This window comes from Propithecus coquereli, unplaced genomic scaffold, assembly GCF_000956105.1.
Source record: "Propithecus coquereli isolate 6110/MARCELLA unplaced genomic scaffold, Pcoq_1.0 Scaffold345, whole genome shotgun sequence".
Taxonomy (NCBI): Eukaryota; Metazoa; Chordata; class Mammalia; order Primates; family Indriidae; genus Propithecus; species Propithecus coquereli.
This window is the reverse complement of record NW_012149119.1, coordinates 745,332-767,588: the sequence shown is the minus strand read 5'-3', so window position 1 is coordinate 767,588 and position 22,257 is coordinate 745,332. Positions and strand designations below refer to the sequence as shown.

General features: G+C 32.5%; 1 protein-coding gene across 1 annotated transcript in view; it reads left to right on the top strand.

Moving 5' to 3' along the window:
- Positions 1-22,257, top strand: part of LOC105815781 (glutamate receptor ionotropic, kainate 2) — a 293,383-nt gene that overhangs the window by 2,609 nt on the left and 268,517 nt on the right. The window contains exons 3-4 of the mRNA XM_012651025.1: positions 1,603-1,710; positions 18,569-18,682. Of these exons, the coding sequence (XP_012506479.1) occupies positions 1,603-1,710; positions 18,569-18,682 (222 nt within the window). The remainder of the gene's footprint in view (positions 1-1,602; positions 1,711-18,568; positions 18,683-22,257) is intronic.

The following is a 22,257-nucleotide window of genomic DNA, read 5'->3' as shown; positions in this document are numbered from 1 at the left end:
TTGTGCTTTTGGTCCCTTGGTCTATTTTTGTACTATCATGTATTTTTGTTAACTACCTAAAATTTTTTTCTTTAGAAGAAGTTGGATTAAAAATAATTTTTCTTCCGTATTAGAGACCAGTTAACACGTTTAACTTTAGAGAAGGGATGCTGCAATATGTATATAGATATATTTTGTAATTTTTATATTTCATTTGTAATTTATTAGCCTAAAACTATTTTGAAATCCCTACACATAAGTACCCAAAAAACCACATTGAGTCTGAGAAATGTAGTCATGATGATAATAATTTGTAATCCTTATTGAAATGTTACCCTTTATCTACTGGGATTTACTTCTTTTGAGTTTCAGTATGTATTATTTTAAACATTAATGTCATGAGTATACATTCCATCATTTAAAAATTTCATATATAATGATTTTTTCATGCTATTACCAAATGACAAATAATGGAAAACTTATACTTTCGGCTATATAACCAACAGAATGAAAAAACTTGTTATATTTTTAAAAAGTCCTGATATTTGCTCACCTTTAAAGGGTAACAACCTTATGTAACTATATTATTATATTCCCACCTCCTTGTATATGAAAAGCTCCTTTTACAGGAAGTACAGCTTAATATGAAGTAATTATAATACATTTTTCCCAGTTTAACTGGGGAAGTAAAATAACGAGTTAATTATCCTAGGGCAAATGTGTGAAATTAAAGCGGCATATATAGGTTTCCTGGATTCAGTTTCTTTCATTGCCGTTTCATTTCATATTATTATGAATTTAGTAGTGGTATTTTATAACAGTAGTTCTATCTATAACCTCCAGTGAGATACTCCATATCTCATTTATCATAATAAGTGACTAAATTCTTCTCACTTTGCTAAAAACAATTCACTATTTAAAACATAATATCATGAGTACTGTTCGGCTAGTTCCAATTTAATAGTGAATACATGTGGTGTTTGTTTTACCATTCTTGCTATACTTAACCAAGGAGAATGGTCTCCAGTTCCGACCAGATTGTTACAAAAGGAATTAATTCATTTTTTTATGGCTAGGTAGAACTCCATGGTATACATATACTACATTACATTAATTGCCTCATGAAATCATGGGCACTAGGGTTGATTCCACATCTTTGCAGTTGTGAATTGTGCTGAAGTAAAACTCAATGAAAATCAAGCAGGTGTGAGGGGGGGAGGAAGGGATGGGTGAAATCACACTTAACAGGTACAATATACTCCATCCGGGTGATGAGCACACGTATAACTCTGTCTCAAGCAGTACAAAAGCAATCCATGTAACTAAGACATTTGTATCCCTATAATATTCTGAAATAAAAAAAAATCAAATTTCTCATAGAAAATAGTTATGATTAGAAAAATGTATTGTATAAAATGAAAAATTTACAATAAGTTTTATACTGAAACTAGCTGAAACTAGGATAATTTATTTAGGAAAATATCCTATTTTAAAAATCTATAGCAATGTAAATTAATGAAAAGTAATTAAGATCATTTTCCTTTTTTTTGTGAAAAAATGTTTTATCTTCTCTTCCTTTGCCTCTTTATAATCTTTTTTTTTTTTTTTTTTCTGTTTCCATAGGCACACTGGGAAGGACTCACAGGCAGAATAACTTTCAACAAAACCAATGGCTTACGAACAGATTTTGATTTGGATGTGATCAGTCTCAAGGAAGAAGGTCTGGAAAAGGTACTTGAAGCATTCAGCTTATTTGCTTTAATTATTAAATGAAACATATCTTAAAGAAGGAAGAAATATTCTCTGTTGTATGTGTTGTAATTACATTTCATTGACATTTGACTTTACTGAGTGACTCTAAACAATAAATATTTAATTAATTACATTGGTTATAGTATTTGACAATTAGGATTCAAGGATAAAAGGTGTCTTAAAACAATTTAAATATTTGATTTTCTCACCAGGTTTTTCTGATACTTTGAAATGCACATAAACTTAATTATTCTTAAGATTTAATGTAGCAGTTAGAAAATATTTGGTTTAATATGAGTCTTTGTATATGCAGCTTATAAGCACTTGTGCTTGCATAAACTTTCCAACTTGGAGAAGGCCACAAAAAAGTCTTAAATATAGAATTATGTTTCCATTGTTGAGTAATATTCAGGTGAAATATTTGAATTAATCTATACAGAATAAATTAGGTATGTCCATAAATGCAACACACCACAATGGATCTGTCTTACTTGATTCTATTTTTGCGAATTGCCATAAAGCACAAGCAAGGCTTATACAATTTGGATATGTGCTTACTTTAAGAATATTTTAGTGTAAGTTTGCTTATATTTGTAATGTATACATTTAGATATTTTTCTGATAGAGTCATTCAAAATTACAGCTTAAAGAGATATTTTATAAGAACTTGAGAAAATTCTATTTGACTGAGATAATACTACATTAAAGATAGTAAGGTGTCTTATATTTCATCTGGCAATTAAACATGAAGCACTATTCATAGATGGAATCTGAAGAGGGAAGTTGAGTCCAAGGGTACTTTTAGCCTGAGAGATAACAGCAGATTTGAATGCTGATTTCAATTATCCAGGAGAGAGTAAAAACACGTTTCTTATAATGTCACCCAGTTAAAGTACATCATAACCAACTGGTGACTCAAATTGATAAGGCTGTTACCTCCTCCCACTGAGAGTTTCGGACATACCCTTTGTTGAAACCACAAAAGTCAGGAATATTTTATAATAAACTAGAACCTAAATATTCATGAAGCAGTTTCGTCCTAACTACCTTGCTCCCAAGATTAGAACATTAGTTTGTACCCAAGACAGGAGGTGATAATGGTGGAGTTTAGTTAGCTCTCAAGGGTTTTATCTCATTGGTAACTGGAGATGTTATTTCCTTATTTTTTTTGAAATAGCCAAGTCATTAGCATGAATTTTGACCATTACTTACATTTTAACACCTTGCATAAATGTAGTGACGCTCTTCATATAACCGTAGATCCAGTCCTGTTTTGGATTAAAAATAAAGAAAACATGTGAGAAGTTTTCTCTATGCTCTAATGTGGCTTATAGAAAGACCTGAATTGGCTAGGTACAGTGTCTCTTACCTGTAATCCTAGTACTTTGGGAAGCCAAGGCAGGAGATCACTTGAGGCCAGGAGTTTGAGGTCAGCCTGGGCACCACTGTGAGACCTGACCTCTACAAAGAATAACAATTAAAAAAAAAAATTAGCTGGGCATGGTCATGACCAGGAGTTCAAGGTTACAGTGAACTGTGATCACACCATTGCATTCTAGCCTGGGCAACAGAGCAAGATCTTGTCTCAAAAAAAAAAAAAAACAAAAACAAAAAAACCAAACCTAAATATAATGGTTATCAAGTATATATGATAATCTACCATACTGCTAAGCAAGGTAAAACAGTATTAATTATGCATGTTGTCCTGAAATTCCATAAGTATTTTGAATTCTCTTCTGAAATCTGAAAATTCATTTTGCTAAATTAATTACACACCATCCTTATCCTTAAGAGGCTTTTCATATAGAGTGATCAGATAATACTTATTTGTGAATAAACACAATCAAAAGCTATCTGTTTCAAGCCTTCAAAAGTGTAATGAAAATATTTCCCATAAAAGATACAATTATGGCTGAGTAGTACTCCATGGAATACATATACCACATTTTATTAATCCACTTATGTATTGATGGGCAATTAACCTGGATGGAACTGGAGACCATTCTTCTAAGTGAAGTATCACGAGAATGGAAAAACAAACACCACACGTACTCACTATTAAACTGGACTAATCCAATAACACTCATGTGCACATATGGAAATAAAACTCATCGAAATCAAGCAGGTGGGAGGGGGGAGAAGGGGATGGATAAATTCATACCTAATGTGTACAATGCACGCTGTCTGGGTGATGGACACACTTATGACTCTTACTCAAACTGTACAAAAGCAATTTATGTAACCAAAATGTTTGTACCCCCCTAATACTATGAACTAAGATAGATTTTAAAACAAGAAAAGTAAAAAAGGAAAGATATAATTAGTAAAGAGTCACAGTAGATGCACTAGAAGGAGTATTTAGAATTAGCCTTTGAATAATGGGGAATTATTTATTGATAGAGATTGAGTCATTTCAGAAAGAGATAACAATATGGGGAAAGACATAGGGTTTGATTTGATTATTACACACACACACACACACACACACACACACACAGAGTAGAAGTGGAAGATGATAGAGGTGAAACGCTGCATTTGAGTCATAAAATGAATGCCTTGTCAAGATATTTGTGGTGTATTATTACACTATATAAATTCAAAGAGAGAATAGCCTGGAGGTTGCTTGGGAAGGAATTACAGTTTGGAATAATTTTAGCATGGAGCCATGAATGTGAAACTATTCTAAGTGAAAGTGGAGATAAATAAACAGTGACAGGAGGCATTAACTGAACCTTCAGCAATGTTGTTAGTTCAAGGACTAGCAGAGCATTGGGACTATGTTTTTAAGGAGAAATGGAGGAGCCTGGTAACAAAAGGGAGAGATACCAATGATAAAGGTACAAACCAAAGTTTGGAAAAGAAATGAACAAGTGGGAGAATTAATATTAGAAAGAAATTGGTACAAATCTTCCTTTGAAATGACAGATAAGGTACTGAGAGTGGGTGAAGCTAAGTTACAGAGAAAGGGAACAAAAAGAGTTCACGTCAAATGTTTTCAATGTCCTTAAAGATTAGTACATGAAGTCACCAGCTAAAAGATGGAAATAAATTTAGTCAGATCTTAAGAGTAATTGGAAATGCCATTTTGGCAGATTTGATTTTGACTTAATAGTGTTAAAATGCTGCTAAGTAGCAAAAGGTCCTCATTTTTTAATTCAGTAGAATGGTTAAGAGCTCAAGGTCTAGATTCAGACAGAATTGGGCTCAAATTCTCACTCTACCATTTACTATTTATGGACAAGTTTCTTAATCTCTCTAGAACACAATGTCCTCAACTGAATCATGGGGCAACAGTAGTATCTGCTTCATTAAGACTAGTTTTGCTAATTTTACTTTTTTCCTGAAAAGTATAGTTGCCAACCCATAGAAGAAAATGACACAGTCCCTACCTTGGTAACCTTCACAGTTTAGAAAGGCCAATAGATGGTGATTCAGGAGGCTTGAATTCCAATTCCACTTCCATCACAATTGAGTGATGAACTTCATCCTTCCACCCCACTTCTCTGTGCCAAATTCTTCAACTCAAACATATGGAGTGCAAAGGGCTTTCTTCTTGTGGAGTCTGAAGTAATGATACAGTGGACTCTAAAAGAACCTATAAATAACATCTTGATAGAAATTCTAATTGTTAACATTTAATAATTCTGTTTCACATGAATAGATGGGAAAAATGAACAAAGAAAACATATAAAATACTAACTTTATCCTTCTTCTCATGCCTATTGTTTTTTTTTTTTCATTCTGTCTTAGTGATCTTTGACCAGAACACTGCATTAATTTATTCAATCCTCTAACAAATATGGAATGAACATCTATTTTATGCCCTCATGAAAGTTATACTCTAAGTGAAGGAAATCTGCCAATAATAAATACGTTCATAAAATTAGAATATAGGATTGGGAAGTAATAAGTGATAAAAAGAAAAGTTTCTTATTTTTATGTCATTAAATGATAGATTTTAAATCATTTTCTGAAACATGAACCTTAGGATTAAAACAGCTAATAGGAAGAAAGTCCACACTTCTGATGTTTACAACAGTGGAGCAGGTAAACTAGGAAGAAACAAGTATGCGTCTGATGAACAGAGAAAAGGGGGCCATGTTCAGGGGTCCTAGCTTGGAGTTGTGATGCTGCTATGGTCATCATTTCCACATGGATAGTTTTCACAGATCAAAACAAATCCTTTCCACTCTATCCTGACAGAGCCCTTGTTTGGAACCCAGCCCAATTAGCGGTAGTCTAAAAAGGATCACCAATACTGCATACACAGCCAGCCACGTGTGTTCAAACAAGCTCTCTGGGGCCATTGTAATGCCCTCGCTGGAGCAGAGGAGCAGAATAAGGGTGAAAGACAGCAGGTGTCAATTTTCGTGTTTAAGAGCCTGGTATTGAGTGCTCAAGAAAAGGAAAAAGAAAATCAGAATAAGTAGTTTTACTAGCTTGAATTCTTTTGGTCAGTTCAAAGATGATATTCTGTATTCTAATTTCAAAATATGTTTAGAATCCATCCATATTTTGTCACATTTATTGCTGAAGTCACAACCAGGGTACCTTTCAACTGTACAATTATGTTGGTATCCCCATAAGCCTCTCTGTTCTATCTGTCTTATAACCCATTCTCTAAACCTCAGCAGACAGACCTGTTTTTAAAAGAAAATTGATCCATGTCATTCCTCTTTTTAAACCTTTCCATAGATTCACTTTGTATTTTGAGTAAAATCCAAACATGACCTGCAAAGCACTGGCTACCTCTCATCACTCTCTCAGGTATTTTCTATGGTCCACCTACACAGGTTTTCTCTCGTTTCCTCACAGAAACGAAGTTTTCTATTACTTTGACAAATAGTAACAGAAACAGTTTTCCCAGCATGGAATATCCATTCTTAATCCTATTGCCTGGTGAACTTTTACTCATCCTGGAGAATTTCTTCTTGAATATTACTTCCTTAGAAAGGTCTCCCCTAAGTCTCTAATTAAATGTAAGTTTCTCGTAGTGCCCCGTACTTTTTTTTTAATTCCTGGCCCTTGTCAAAATGCATAATTATATATTTATGTGAACTTTTTAAAAAGAACTATTTCCCTAGCCAGTATACAAGCCCTATTAGGTAGAAAAAATATACTCCCTTTCTTATTATCACACATTAAGACCTCACAAAGTGTTTGGCACAAAGTATATCCTCAAGAAATATATATTTGTTACGTTCAGACCAGGTTCATTGCCTACTGCTCAAGAGGAAGCCAGTATACTGAGACAGAAGGGTTTACAGCAGAGAAAGAATTTAATATTGCAGGAAACTTGTGAGGAAATGGAAGGAAGTTCACCAATCCATTCCCCTGAAAATTTGAGACAAAGGTTTTTTAAAGATAGTTTGGTGGGCATAAGGATAGGTAGGCAATTGGGTGCACTGATTGGCTGGGTTCGGGGCAGAACCATAGGTAGATGTGTATAAATTATCTTCTTTGCGAAGTTGGTCTTGGGTGGAGTTTGCAATATCTGGTTGAGTCAGTTCCTTGGTATGGGCCACTCACTAGTCTGGGTGGGTCAGTTTTTCCACTGGAATGCAGGGCCTGGAAGACATCTCAAAAACTAGCATTAGGTTTCACAAGGGTGATGTCATCTATGACTGCAATGAAGAAAGCTAAAAATCTTTATGACCATCAGCTATACAACTCCTGAGTAGTAAGCAATTATAGGAAAGCAAGCTAGGGAACAATAGCTGGTTATATATATATTTCCACTACCACAGTTCCCACCTTGTGGCCCTTTATTAATTTATAAAATGTGGCTTCATATTGACTGTTGAATGAATGATCATTACCAGAATCATAAGTATGTTTACTCGAGTGTCTGATGCAGAGTTATTTTCCGGTAGCACAGTTTGCTAGTTTTTCCAGCTTTGCACCCTACCTCCAAAGTGGAAACAGAGAAAGTCAATAGTCAAGGAGTCAGTGGGCTGGCATTGAGGGGTCAAAGTTTCAAAGGGGTAAAGGGTTTCAGAGTGCAGGAGAAGATAACACTGAAGTCTGAACTTACAAGAACGCATGTTGCACCAATGGCAGATCTGGCCCCTTTCATGGCACAATTTAAAACCCTCCAATATTACATCGAAGAGTAAAAATCATTATCCTAGTTATAAATTTCCTCCTTTTGTCTTCAAGTAAGGTTGTAGTATGAAAATAGACAAAGCCCACCCAAATGAGAACAAACAGAAGTTATTATTCAGAGCTTGCTATAGGAGACAACCACCAACACTTGCATTAAGTAGAAATTCAAAGGCAGGCAGGGGGCGGAAAAACTTTCTAGTGGAAGAAAGGAAGTCCTGAGGTGTGCTCTGATTGGAGGTTGGTGATATGAGGAAACTGGAAGTGGGCTAATTAGAAGCAGACACCTTGGGTGATGGGTTTGGAGGGCATATTTGACTTTCTCTGGTTGATCCTGAGTTGGAAGGGTGGTAAAAAATAGGGACACTGGCAGCTATAGGATGAATCCTGGTTGTTTGGGTCAGATTGCTACAGAGGTTGTGGTTTGGCTTCCTGAGATGCTTGCTCCAGAGATTTTGAGTCAAAATTCTGTTGTCGTACATGGTCTGCCTATTGTCCAATTATGTACTCAGTTTGTTGATGGAATCACTGAAGTCATGTGGAGGGAGAAGAAGAACTAGCAAAAATAATCGAGTTAAGAAAAATTGACTTATAAAGAAATATCGAAATATCTTCATAATTGACGATAAAATGAGGGTTTTTTTTTTTTTTTTGGTGGTTGTTTGCTTTTGTTTTTTAGAATATGTAACCAGGATGTAATTTATCATTGGAAATGGTTTAACCTTACTTACTGAGTTCTCCGAAGTTTAGCTATGTGCTTAGGGAATACCAGCTTCAGATGGATAAAAACACATGACTAATGGCATAAGCTGTTACAGAAATATTCAGAAGGTTCTTAGAATATAACTTCAGGAGAACTCAGTTTACAGCAAAAAAGAGTTGGAAGGGTTTCACACAAAACAGGTTTGGACTGAGTTGATAATACCACATGATAGTGGTGCATTTCCATTGCAAGATGAGCAACCTAGAGGCCATTTTTTGGAAAATAGCCACCTAAATCTAGAAGAGAATTTCTTGTAAGAAGCTATAATGCAATAATAAAAATCCCTTAATCTTAACAAACGATTGAATTATCTATGTGACCACAATGTACTTCATGTGTTTTTCAAGGGGAAAAAAAAAGTCAGTCTCTAAATATTATACCTTCTTGATTACTCAAATAAATTTTTATTGTACTACAGAATATTTGCTTCTAAGTAGAGGTGTAAACTAAAATTATTCTTTTGAACCTCTCCCATCCTTTCTGTAGGATCAAAGTTTGCTATTTGTTCTGGTTATTTGGCAGGTACTCTCTTCAGTGTGATATTTACATTAAAATAGACATTGAAGAATAGAATTTCCTATCTCCTCAATGGAAAGGATCTAATAAATCCTTATTAAAAGTGGCTTTATGTATTAATATATTAACTTTGAAAAATATTAAGGTTAAAACCAATAAATTTCTCTGGCCAGAGATAGTGCTGAGGGGACTGAAAGGTTTAGGACTATGAAAAATCACACAAAGTGTTTGCCTCAGCATGTTTTTTTAATAAAACCAGTTTCCAACTTGTGTATCCTTAGGGAAATTTTTGAAAAAGAAAAATACAAAAAGACATCTTATGAAATGTGTTTGGAAATTTCTATAAAGTTAATAATTTATAAATTATTTAAACATAATGTAATATTTATATAAATAAATATATATTTATAAGTAATAGATAAATGATATTATAAATATTTATAAATAATATAAAGCAATATAGTCCATATTTAAAACCTTTCAAAAGTTTAAATTCATCACATTTCAAGTGAACCTTCATTTCAACTTTTAACACTTTAACTTTTTGAATATTCACTGCCTGCTTTTGTACCACCAGTACAGAAATTAGTATCAGTAATCTATAAGTTTCTTGCTGAAACTCAAATAATTTGATAATATATGAAGAGAGTGAGAATTGGTAGTGAAATTCTGTCTTCCAGAGTTTACAGGCATATGTGTTCCAGAATCAGAACATGTTTCAAAGTGCTTTTTGAAGACTTTTTGCAGAGTATATGTTTTTAAGAAAAAGTAGTAATTCTATAGAAATCTTTACTATTGACTTTTCTCTTGCTTGTAAAATCCTGTATTTATTAACTCCCTGTGAGAAAGGTGTCTGAATGTAATTTACAATCTTCAAAATTTATCTAAATCGGAAAATCTGCCGTAGATAGGTGAGAGCTATTTTGTTGATAGATTTCTAGATACCTGAGGCACAGCAGTTTTTATCTTACTCTCCTGATGGCATTTGATATATATACCCTGTCCCCATGGCAGCAATGACACCTGACTTTCCCAGAAACTGAGATTTCTTTTGCATCCCTGCAGGAAAGCTATGCTAATGGTGGTGTCAACTAGTAACCTTTAAGTTAGAAAGAATGTGTTGTTTGCTTCTCAGAAAGCAAAAATGCATCCTGGGCAAGATCCAAGCCTATTGTCTGTCTTTGGAAATGTTAACCATTTAATTTGTCTAACTCTTATATAGAATTCATTTGTAAAGCCCTGTCTCAGAATTATACTGATATTTTTATGTGTCATTGTGTTTCTAGTTATTATTTTGCTTGATAGCTTTAAACTTTCAGGATGATAAAAAATATTTAAGGAAACTGTATGGATGATGTTTAGGTTTAGAAATCAATAAGATTGCCTTATTGGAGGATATTTAATAGAAATATCACACTTAATTTGGCTCATTAGATAATAACACATATTGGCATTTTCCTTTAATTACTAAATTTGAATTAAAATATGTATACAAAACAATTGTAACAGATTGATTTTATTTCAAATCAAATTAAATCTGAATTATATTTTTACCTGCAGGAAAATGGCCATTAACTGAATGTTATCACGTTATTACATTTGAGAACATTTAATTCATTGATTGGAGTTTTATTAAAAGAATCAAAATTGCCACCTGTCTCTTAACTCTTTAATTATGTGTAGGGTTAAATTTGCCCTAGATAAAAATAAAAGTCCTAACTGTGAAAAATGAGTATTTGCTCATTCCTTTCCAATGTGATGATTATATATTTATTGATTTGTTGTGCTTATCTTGGCACTATAGTTCTCAAATGGTGAAATCCCAGATCCTGCAGAAGCGGCCATTTCAGGCAACTGATCTCTGAGGAGTTCTTTGTACTGTCCTTGTAGACCAATTAACTTATATACGAAGGTCATGCAGTTCTCAGACAATTGCTCTGGACTCGAGTTCTCACTAACAGGCAGCACATAGGCATTGCTATAAAATATTTCTTGTTTGTTTTTGAGAGATCGGGTACCAATGCTTAAGTTCTCTCTCTTTTTAACACATAGTCCAATGGAAGTAAACAATTATTAAATTTTGATGTCAAGGATTATTAGACAGTAATTCAAGTAACTTTCTGTACTTTTTATTTAAATATTCAACATTTATAGGGGTGCAGTAAGTGAGGAAAAAGGAAGTCTCTAATTTCTCATTAACAGTAACAAGAAAACTACTCTGTTGAAAAAAATTCTCTGCAGTCCCTGTTCATACACCATATTGGCTTCAGAAACCTGGGTTTGCAAATTGTCCCATAAGAATGAGTATGTGAATTAACAGAGAAATAAATAGTCCACTAGTGTATATTCAATCTATTGAAGGAACTATTCATCTTTCAAATATACATCAGCACTTAATGTAAATTCTTCCTGCTTTCCCAATTCCCTCAAACAGTATTATCAAGCATGCCATTTCTTCTAAGAGGAATATAGTCAATATACTTCAAGGAAAACTATACTTTGTGGGTCATTTGGTTGGCGGCAACTCATTACTGGGAAAAATTTTTTTTAAAGCAAATTTATACTGTGATGGAGACTTTGCATTGTGCTAAGACTGTTTGAAACATAATGCACAGGGTAGTTTCTCATTATCATCACACAGACCTTTTTTGGAGAAGTACCACTTATGATCTTTATCTCAGACCAATATATTATATTTTCCTGATTTTAAATCAAAACCATGTGTAACCAAAGAACTTTTTTTCTTTTTCTTCTTTACATTGTTTTATAATGGAAGACTGTATTGCTTTTTTGTCCTTCCACCAACATCCTGTGGATATTTTGTTCATAAATGTTGATAATACAGTGTAAAGAGAATTTTGATAGATTCCATTGCATTGTGATAACTATTTTTTAGTGAATTTAGATTATTTCTTAACTTTAAATAAGCTCGACTTCATTTAGAACTAATATTTTTAAACCTGTCTGGGAATGTTTATTTTGTTCCTACTTAAAAAGGTTTCTGGCATATTTGTCAAACAGATTATTACAAGTTCCTCAGAAAATAAGAAATGTGTCCCACTGATTGTGGTTACATAAAACTGAGCTAACATGCACCTTTAGAAGAAGGGATAAGATGCTAATTACAGAGATAAACAATTATGTAGCTCAAGGGAGGAAGCAGAAACATTCTTTGGACATAAAGTAGTAATATCAGTTATAAAACAAAGGAAGTTTATACTGAGAAAACTGTCAACAAAAATAAGTAAATAAATAAAGCATCAAGTAATGAATAAGTAAATAATTTTAAAATTGTTGTAAACCAGTGTTTTATTTCTAGCCAGAAAAAAATATAACAAGAAACCAAAGAGAAAATATAGTTACCAAACAAAATTATATGAAGAATTTAAACATTTCTGAGAAATAAAATAAAGTATAAAATACTTATAAAACATAAAAACCATATAAAATATAGCCAGGAAAAGTTCAAAACACATAGTAAAGTTATGTGGCATAGTACTCTCAAAGATTAAATGTGATACTGAGATAGAGCTTGGTCAAAGCATTAAGAATAACACATGAAGAAAAAAACGTAAAAAACAAAATATGTCAACATAAAAGAATACACACATATGTTCAGTATTTGCCAAATGAATGAATGAATGAAGCACATTGGAAAATCAACCTAAAATAATCTAAGTTGTCATCATGTAGTAATTCACTCACTTATTCTATTTATTCATTCAATATTCATTGAATATTTATTATATAGTTCAAAATTGATGACATGTTTCCTTCCTTCAAGGCACTTAGAGTCTAACACAGGAGGGCAAGATAAGTAAAAATAAAATATAATTTTAACTCAAAACAATACATAAGTGGCATTTCTGAGATGAGGAAAATAACACATTTATTTCATGATATAACCAATATATTCGGAGATGTCACATATAAAGTCCCTAGGATTTCCTATGTTCAAAGGCCTTAAGATGAGTAAGCAAAAGTCTCTACTTATAGAAGATTCAAATTTTAACTAGAGGGAGATAAGAAAATAATTAAAATGTAATGTGACACTTACTATAGTGAAAATGCACCTAAGTTCTATATGGAAGCATAGTGAGAGGCCATCCATTGGTGCACGAAGGAGAAATTGCATTGCCCATGTTTTGAAGCTAGATACATACGTAAGGTAGCAAAAGGGGAAAATGTATTTCATATATACTCTTTATATGAAAAGTATGAAATACAGGTATAGAAGACATGAGGACGTAAGTAATTCAGGAAAACTATAAGATGCAACAGCATCTACAATCAGAAAATGGAGAAATGCATTATATTTCTCACAAATTTAATAAAAAACAGTCACATTCTCTCTCTTTCTCCATATACACACATATGCACACATGAGAGATGCATGTATGTTATGTGTGTATACACATATATGTACTGTATATACAGATACATGCATACATGTGTCCACATGTACGTATATAAACATATGCATATCAAGATATAAATATATATTCTGATTCAGATTTAAAACTTCCAAATAGATAATTCTAAGACAAAATATTTACCCATAAAGAAATACATAGAGGCTGCTCTCAGTCTTTTTCAGCAACATTAATATTAGAAAAAAAAATCAGACAGTTCTGAAGGAAGAAGGCAGTGACACAGTATGTCTTTATTTAGCTAAGATTTCTTTATATAAAAAGCAACAAAAATATCTTCAAATCTGCAAACAGATAAAAGTATGTCACATAGTTATCCTTTATAAATAGTCTTATATAAGAACAATAAGCAAAAAGCAAATAATAAAGAGGAAACTGTGGCTAGATATTCTAGTAAACATCAAATTCAGTTAAACATACACAGAGATAGTTTTGAATAATCATTTAAAAAATTATATCAAAAATTATAATTTTTTTCCTTGAAGAGAGATGATCCGTATTATATTAATACAAAGCAAAATAAACAGGCAGTGTTCACAACCCCATATTCAATGAACTAAAACTATTCATCTGTGTGTGTGGTAGCAGAATGGATCAAAGCATAGAGAATTTTCATGGAGTAGATGTGATTTTAATTTTTATGGCTCAATATCGGTTTTAGAATGTGACAGTAAAAGTTTAAAGAGAAGTTGACAATACTCATTAGTAGACTTAAATGTACCTTATCTCTCAAATTACCACAGGAAAAACTACCAAAACCCCAGGAGTAGAAAAGAAATACTGAAGACCAAAAAATATGAAAAGAGCAAGGCTAAATGTAAGATTCAGGGAGAAAATGTTAGGACATTTAAAACATCCATTTATGAGCTGCTTATAAGGAAACTCATAAAATAAGAAATATGTTGAAAGTGAAAATGTAGATATGATTTCAGCAAATGCAAATAAACAAATTATGGAAGCACAGTAAATGTGATTGATCAGATGTACTAGAAGTTTAGGTGAAAAGAATTAATTAGAATAAAAACAGTTATTTTATATCAATAAAAGTACTATTTAGAAGTAAAGATGTGGTAGTCATAAACCTCTATATTATCCAATTATATAATTCAAATTATTAAAAATAAAAGATGAATTGTTAGTTAATTGTCTTATAGAAGCTACCATGAGCCATAAGGGAGAAGATAACAAATAGAATGGTAATTTTGGAAAGCTACTTGGCAACATGTAGTAACACTCTTAACAACTCATACTATTTGAAGTCAGTAATTCTAATTCTTTCTTAGTTTAACTCTGGCTAAAAACAAATAAAAAAACAAAATAAAAAAGTAATTCTAATTCTAGGAATCTGTTTTTGAAACAAAATGCATGGGTAAATATTTATAAATAAAGGTGTTTACTAAGGCCTTATCAAAATGATAGTTAAATCATGATATGTTCATTTTACATAGCCATTAAAATTATGGATTTGACTAATTTTTGATGCCAGGAGAAAATGCTCACAATAGTACATATTTAGTAATTCTCATAATGATTATAGCATACTTATAAATACATTATGTTGAATTCTTTTTCATTTAATCCTCATAATAGCTCTATGAAGTGGGTAAAATTTCCCACTTACAGAGGAGGAAATTGAGGCATAGAGAGATAATGTGCCCAAGACACCTTAGGGTAAGTGGTGAACATGTAATAGGATCCAGGCATCTAATACCCCCTCCAGAAGCTGCAACATTAATAGGGCTATTATGGAAACTATGCAAGGAATATATATATGGAAAGATAAAAGATTGAAAGGAAGTACATTGAAGTATTAACTATGATTGACCCTGTGTATATGCATAGGTTCAAAGTTTAAATTGATCATCTTTTTTATATCTTTCGTGTATTTTATAATTTGATGACAATAAATATGCATTCTTTTGTATGACCAGAAGAGCAAATTTAAGAGCCAATGAGAGCATAAAATAAAATAAAAATGAACAATATAATTTTCTATAGTTCTTTACGTCTTTTGAATAACTTTCATATTTCACATCTAATTTAATCTTATAATTAGAACGACCTTACAATTTATTATCCAAACTGACTTTTTTTGTTTTTTTTACTAGAGAGTATTATGAATATTTACACCATGAGGACAAGGCAAACAAAGATGTAGACTCACAGTATATAAAACAATTCTGTAAAGTCAACGGTGTTTAGATATCTTAATCCCATTTCAGAACTGAAAAAAAAAAAGTACTTAAAATACTTGATTAAATCATATAATAAAATCGTCATTCCAAAAATAAGAACAAAAGAGATTGTTTTCACTTAGTCCATGGTTTTTGCCATTAAAACAAAACAAAACAAAATACAACAAAAACCTGGTGACAGTTTCCTCAATGGAAAAAAGTTTTGAATCATACAGTCTGCAATCTAGGAATCCTACGATCTAGGAATATACAAAGTTTTATTTGACTTAAAATTTTAAAGCCAATGAAATTTCTGAAACAATATTATACTAAGAAATCTGAGATTTACAAAACAGGATAACTAATACTTGTGATTATAGGAAATTACAAATTCATACAATATATATTCATGTCAGAATTACAAATAGTACTAGAAAAGTGACTATGAATGAAATGAGATAAGCATGTTTAGATGATGAAACGAGAGAACACTTAGCTAAATTATTTTGTAGAAAAGTAGTCATGGAAGGTGGCATTAAGTAAAATGGAAAATATTTTTTATTAGTTAATTGGTTAAAAAGTTGAAAACTTATTGATCAAGTTTGAAGATATCATTAAATAGACAACAGTGAGCAAATGATGTTTACCAATGCTTTAACTAGTAGAATTACGTGTCTGTAAAACCTAACTCTTTGGCCAATGGTGAAGAAAGAAAGGAAATAAAATCCAAAGGAATAAATGTGTGATAAGTATTAATTATAGACCAGGGTCAGAAAAGTGGCAGTCACTGAAAAATACAATCTGCAGATGTGTCTTGTTTTTTAATAATTTTGAATTTGAAACACTTTAAGCAGGTCAGCAGGCATTCTAGTCTTGACATTCCTCTGTTCCTCTCCATCCAGGTTCCCAACCGGGCCTCTACTAGCCCTGATGGTGCCTTGCTGGCATCACTTGAAAAAAACACCTGCTCTGGGAACATGCAACCCCAAGGCACCCAGCTCTGTCAGAAGAGCAGGGTTGGGATTGTGGACCCTACTTGCTACTCTGCCTTGAAATTTAAAAAACGTATACCCTTAGATAGCAGAGTCCCGTAGTGGAAGAGTGCTGGGGCCACAAAAACCATACACCCTTGCAAGGCAATTCTTATTACTGGCTAATACCCTATCACTTCCCACATTGATATTACTTGCCTGGCTTCTGAAGCCTTTTATTATTGACCCTGAATTAGAATTAGACTCTGTCTTTATGACACCTTGTAATCATATTCAAATATAAAGAAATTTAACTGGCCAGTAGATAATTTAGTTTTGAAATAATAGTGAATCAAACCTTTTTTTCCTCCCACTGAATTATTTGAGTTTTTCCTTTATTGACACAAACATCAGTAATAATGGTAGGAGGAAAATTAACTCAATAGCAGAAAATATGGCAAGAGTTTTTTTTTTTTTTTTTTTTTTTTAGGCATCACTTAAAAAGACATTAAAATATTGAATCCCATGTCTAGCTAAATGCATTCTTAAAAAAATATACTAGAGTTTGCACTTATATACAGTATAACTAGTAGAATGACATATCTACTCTTATGCACAACATAAATTACTAATATTTCTATGATTATACTTCAAATAAAAGGAAATAAATGTCTTAAGAGGTTACTGGGAAAGCCATGCAAATGAAAAAGGGGTCAAAAGAGTGGATATGGTGTGATATACAGAAAATAAAAAAATCTTGAAGTTTATATAAAGAAAGTTATGTTGGTGAGACTCCTGTTTACGTGTTTAGGTAGACCAGAGCAAACAGTACCTGCTAAATCAATGTCATTTTAAACAATAATTTAATTTATATACAAAGGTTTATTTTAAAGGTAAATTAATAGTTTTCTTTCCTTTTAGAAAAATATATTGGATAATTAGCTAGGGGAGTAGGGAAGACAAATTTCATTATTGTTGACTCCCAGGTTTGAGAGGGTGAGAAAAAATAACTACTCATTCCATCTTCTTTTGCCTCTGTTCTCCTTTAAGGGTGATCATTATATAATAGTGCAATGCTGTAGGTGCCAATAAACCACCCAATCTATGCATTTTGTGGCATCCTGTGCTTATAAATGTCTTTCCGAGGTTTGTCTGCATCATCTTATAGGCTGTGTTCAATGGGTGTAAAGTGCTAAACACTGAGAGTGTATGACCTAACCTATCAGAAAGTATTAATTAAATTAAAATTCATATTCAACAGAATACAGGAGAAAGTATTCGAATGGATTATCTAGATGATATTGTGTTGTCATCTCCTTTCTTTGGAGAATTTTAAACAGTGCAAAGGTGTGTTTTTAAATGCCCCAAAGATAACCTGGGTATGATTTTACCCTACTAAGGGTTATGCATGATACTAGTCAATGCCTCCCTTAAGCCTTCTTTTACCTGTTAATTTATCCTGTATCCACAGGTTTTGCTCTTTCTTTTAGCTTTGTTCGTATAATAATGACATGTTATCTTTATAATGAGAGGATGAGATAGATCCATTACTGAAAAAGATATGCCCTATTAATGAGTTTCTAGCCAGCTATCAAGGTATCATCAAATGTGGTTTATGTTGGTGAATGAAAGCTTGAATGGAAAATTAAGCTCCCGCACCGACTGTAGAAGTGCAGTGGATCATTTTGTTCTTTAGTGTTACACTTCACTGGACACACTTCACAGAGCAGTGAATCATGCTTAAAATAAGCAGCCTTTACTTTAACGACAGATAATGCAGCAGAGGTGAATAATAAGTGTTAGCAGTCTTAACTTTCTCTTGCAGTACTCTCTCCCGGGTGCCTGATGGACAATTTACAAAGTACATATGCTATTTTATAGATTGGAACTTGGGATCCAGCCAGTGGCCTGAATATGACAGAAAGTCAAAAGGGAAAACCAGCAAACATCACAGATTCCTTATCCAATCGCTCTTTGATTGTTACCACCATTTTGGTAAGTATTTGTTTTTCTATTATTTTTAGATAAATGTACATAAACATGGAAGTGGAAAGAAAAGGACATTATAATTGGAACAGTAATGAACAGAATGTAATGTATTTTACAATTTAGCAATTACTGTATAACAGATGAGTCAATGTTAATTCAGTCACAGTTTTGTTAGTCTTTAATGATGTAAATTATATTAATGTTTGGGCTGTTTATATTGATTAATAATACAGCTTCATGTATTACTGGAAATCTTTTCATTCCTACAAAATTAGTTGCTATTGAAGAATTGTCAACGTCATGGACATGCAGCTATATAAATATAGTTAGGAAAAGAGCCAAACATGAACTTTGCTTCTGCTTTCATTTCCTGCAAATATGTTCGGGGGGTGGGGCATGACATTTATTTTTCAGAATTTTTTCCATCATAATTATATTTTAACCGTGCTTTCAATTTCATTGCTTTCATCTTGGAAAATCACTCTTACTTTACTAATCTTCCTGATAAAATCAAATGGCAAATGCTTTTTTGTAAGCCAGAAATATTTTTGCCACCAACAGAATTAAATGAATACTTGGGAGCTAGATATTTTTACCCCTCTTGTAATTATGTATTTTAATTAGATTACACAGTAATGTTCAGTTATGCTTACGATGCCATTTGCAAAAGGAAATTTTAATTTTAGGATAAAAAAAAAGCTCTTATATTATTTAGTCAGTACTTTTTAGCTACGGAATAGTCTTATCAATGCCTGTTCTTATGAATTCCCAGGTAGTCAGTAAGAATGTGAGATTTATGTCCAGATCAAATGACCAGAAACATTTAGCATTTATATAATTTCTAAATTTGATCAACACTGGCAAATCAAGAGAAATTTATATTTTTGTCCTTTTAGTAACAATAAGGAATGTCAGATCTGTAGGCATGTCAAAATGAAATAGCTTGGGTGAAAGGCTTTAGATGAGAAAACAAAGCTGATAATCATGAAATGACAGTGAAGGAAATCATGAGATTTTTTAATTACTCCCTTGCTAAGAACCTCAGTGAATACTTGCTCCCTATGTATCATATCCAAACTTTCAAGTCCTTCTTTAACTTAATTTTATATCTCCCTTTCTTTCCAAAGATTACTCCCATACCCACCAACTCAGCCCCGTTCTTCAGTAAAGATGTTCTCACAGGAAGCTAAGACATTCTCTTCCTGGTCCATCTGCCTCTATGTCCTGAATCTCATTATCTTCTGCTAGGACTATTGCAGTAATCACATAACTATCCCTTCTGCCTATAGCCAGCCTTTCCCCTTCACGATGCACCCCAGTCCCTACTATAAAAATCTAATTCTGGTCCAGGCAGATGGTAATTGCTTGAACCAGGATGACAACGACAACAGTAATAAAAATCTAATTCTGCCATTTCTCTGCTTTACTGTTATACAAATCTTTATAAAATCCATATTGACCATTAAACCACCCCCAGCCTTTAATATTGATGTTCAAGTTCTTCCACAGTCTTATTGTCTTCCACCTTTCTGTCTTCATTTCCCATTATTCCCTTTCAGAAATCCTGTGTTTTAATTGAATTGGAATAACCAGTTAGCCCACTACGGTAATTGTATAAGCTCTATTCCCTTTCTCTACAATATGTTTCTTTCAATTTCTGAGATATTATAGTACCTGTCATTTCTACATATGATTTACAATATTATATTATTCTTTATTTCGTGTGTGCATTATTTTTCCAAACATCACTAAACATTCCTTGGAGGAATACAATTTGACCATTTCTTCTGTTTTTATACCGTATGAGCCTCTGAAATGCTCATGGAGTAAAGAGTGCTGTGCGAATAATATCTGTAACCTTCAGTAATCTGGCCCCTACATTCCTTTCTATGTTCTCCCTGATCCAGCCAAACTCCCAAATACATCACTTATCTTATGGTTCCAAATCTTTGCTCAATATTTTATATTTGCCTGTAAAAATTCTGTTCATCTTTCCGAACCCATATCAAATGCTACTCACTCCATGAAATTCTCTGGTCTCTTTACTTAGTTGTGTGTGCGTTGGCAGGGGGTAGGGAGTGGGTGTCCACCTTATGTATCATAATACTACATCATTGCACTTGCCAGGCATTGTTTCTTTTTTTTTAATTTTTAAAAATTTGTGCATGTCTGTGTCTTCATTTGACATGAAGCTGCACAGGGCCAATAATCAAATTTTATATTTCTTTGATTTCTCAGTGTCAGAGAAAAGTGCCTTGGGCATAGCAAGGACTCAATAAATATTTGTCAAATTAAATTAAATAACTGGTATTTAATTAAATGGGAAATTAGAGGAAGTACAGAACTTTCAAATGACTATATTTAAATATTTTTCAAGTGTGCAAGTTATTACAATCGTCTAATGCAAACAAAGCAGGTGATTAAGGTTACCCATATAATTTCTCAATCTTGCTTAATTGCACAATGTTATTTTATAAGAAGAATTCACATATTTTTCTCTATCATAAACAATTTTGCACCTAACTATAAACCACTGGTATTTAATTTTAGCTTCATATCAGAGCCAGCCATAAAGCATTAATAAATGTACTGCTACTCTAAACATACTTCATACCATTTAAAGCAGTATTTCTGGGCTTTGGGCCTCGGACATCTTCCTTTTTTAAAGTTCTGCAGGTAATTTGGATCTATAACCATGATTGAGAACTACTCTTCAGATCATTACTTCATGTAACTAAGATGTAAGATCAACTACGATACATGTAGTAAACTTACATTTTAATAAATAGGTCATTTATATTTTAGAATATGCTGACCTACCAGTTTCTAAAAGATTCTATTATTTCCTAAAAGGATAGCATAAGCCACTTCATTTTTATATATCTTAGTCAAAAAAAAATATCTGTTTCTGAATACTCTGATTACAAAGTATCTTCAATCAAGAGAACAGATTTGAAGAGATGATGTACTTTATTTATGTAAGCCTTATGCTTGTTGTAATTTACTGGTGTTTCATTTATATTTCATAGAGAGGTTATGTTCTTTTGATTAATGTTATGGTTATTTTGTCCTTTTCTCTTTTGGAAAATCTCAGAGGAAATTCTGGCTATGTTATGAATAATGACATTTCTTCCAAAGTCTCTCTCATGTAAAGGAGACACAAAGAGAAGTTCACTGATACTTCTTGTTCAACATTTTTATTATATATCCTAAAAGAAAAAATGGTGAAGTATTCTGGAATTCAGCGTTATCCAAGAGCTAATAATAATCATCTCTATTTCTCATGAATTTTAATCATTCATTCAATTTTATTCATTCATTCTTTTATTTGATAAACATGTATTGAATGATGACGATATACCAGGCATTTTACTAAAAGCTATATTTGATGAACAAAATACATATCTTCTCTGCCTTTATAAAATTTAGAAAATGGCAAGCATTCATAAAGAGAACTACACACACACACACACACACACACACACACACACACACACATACACGATTGGTGATTAGGATATAAGAGAAAAGTAAATGGTGTGATGCCTTATTTTATAGGGTTCTCCCGAGTTTTACTGGGG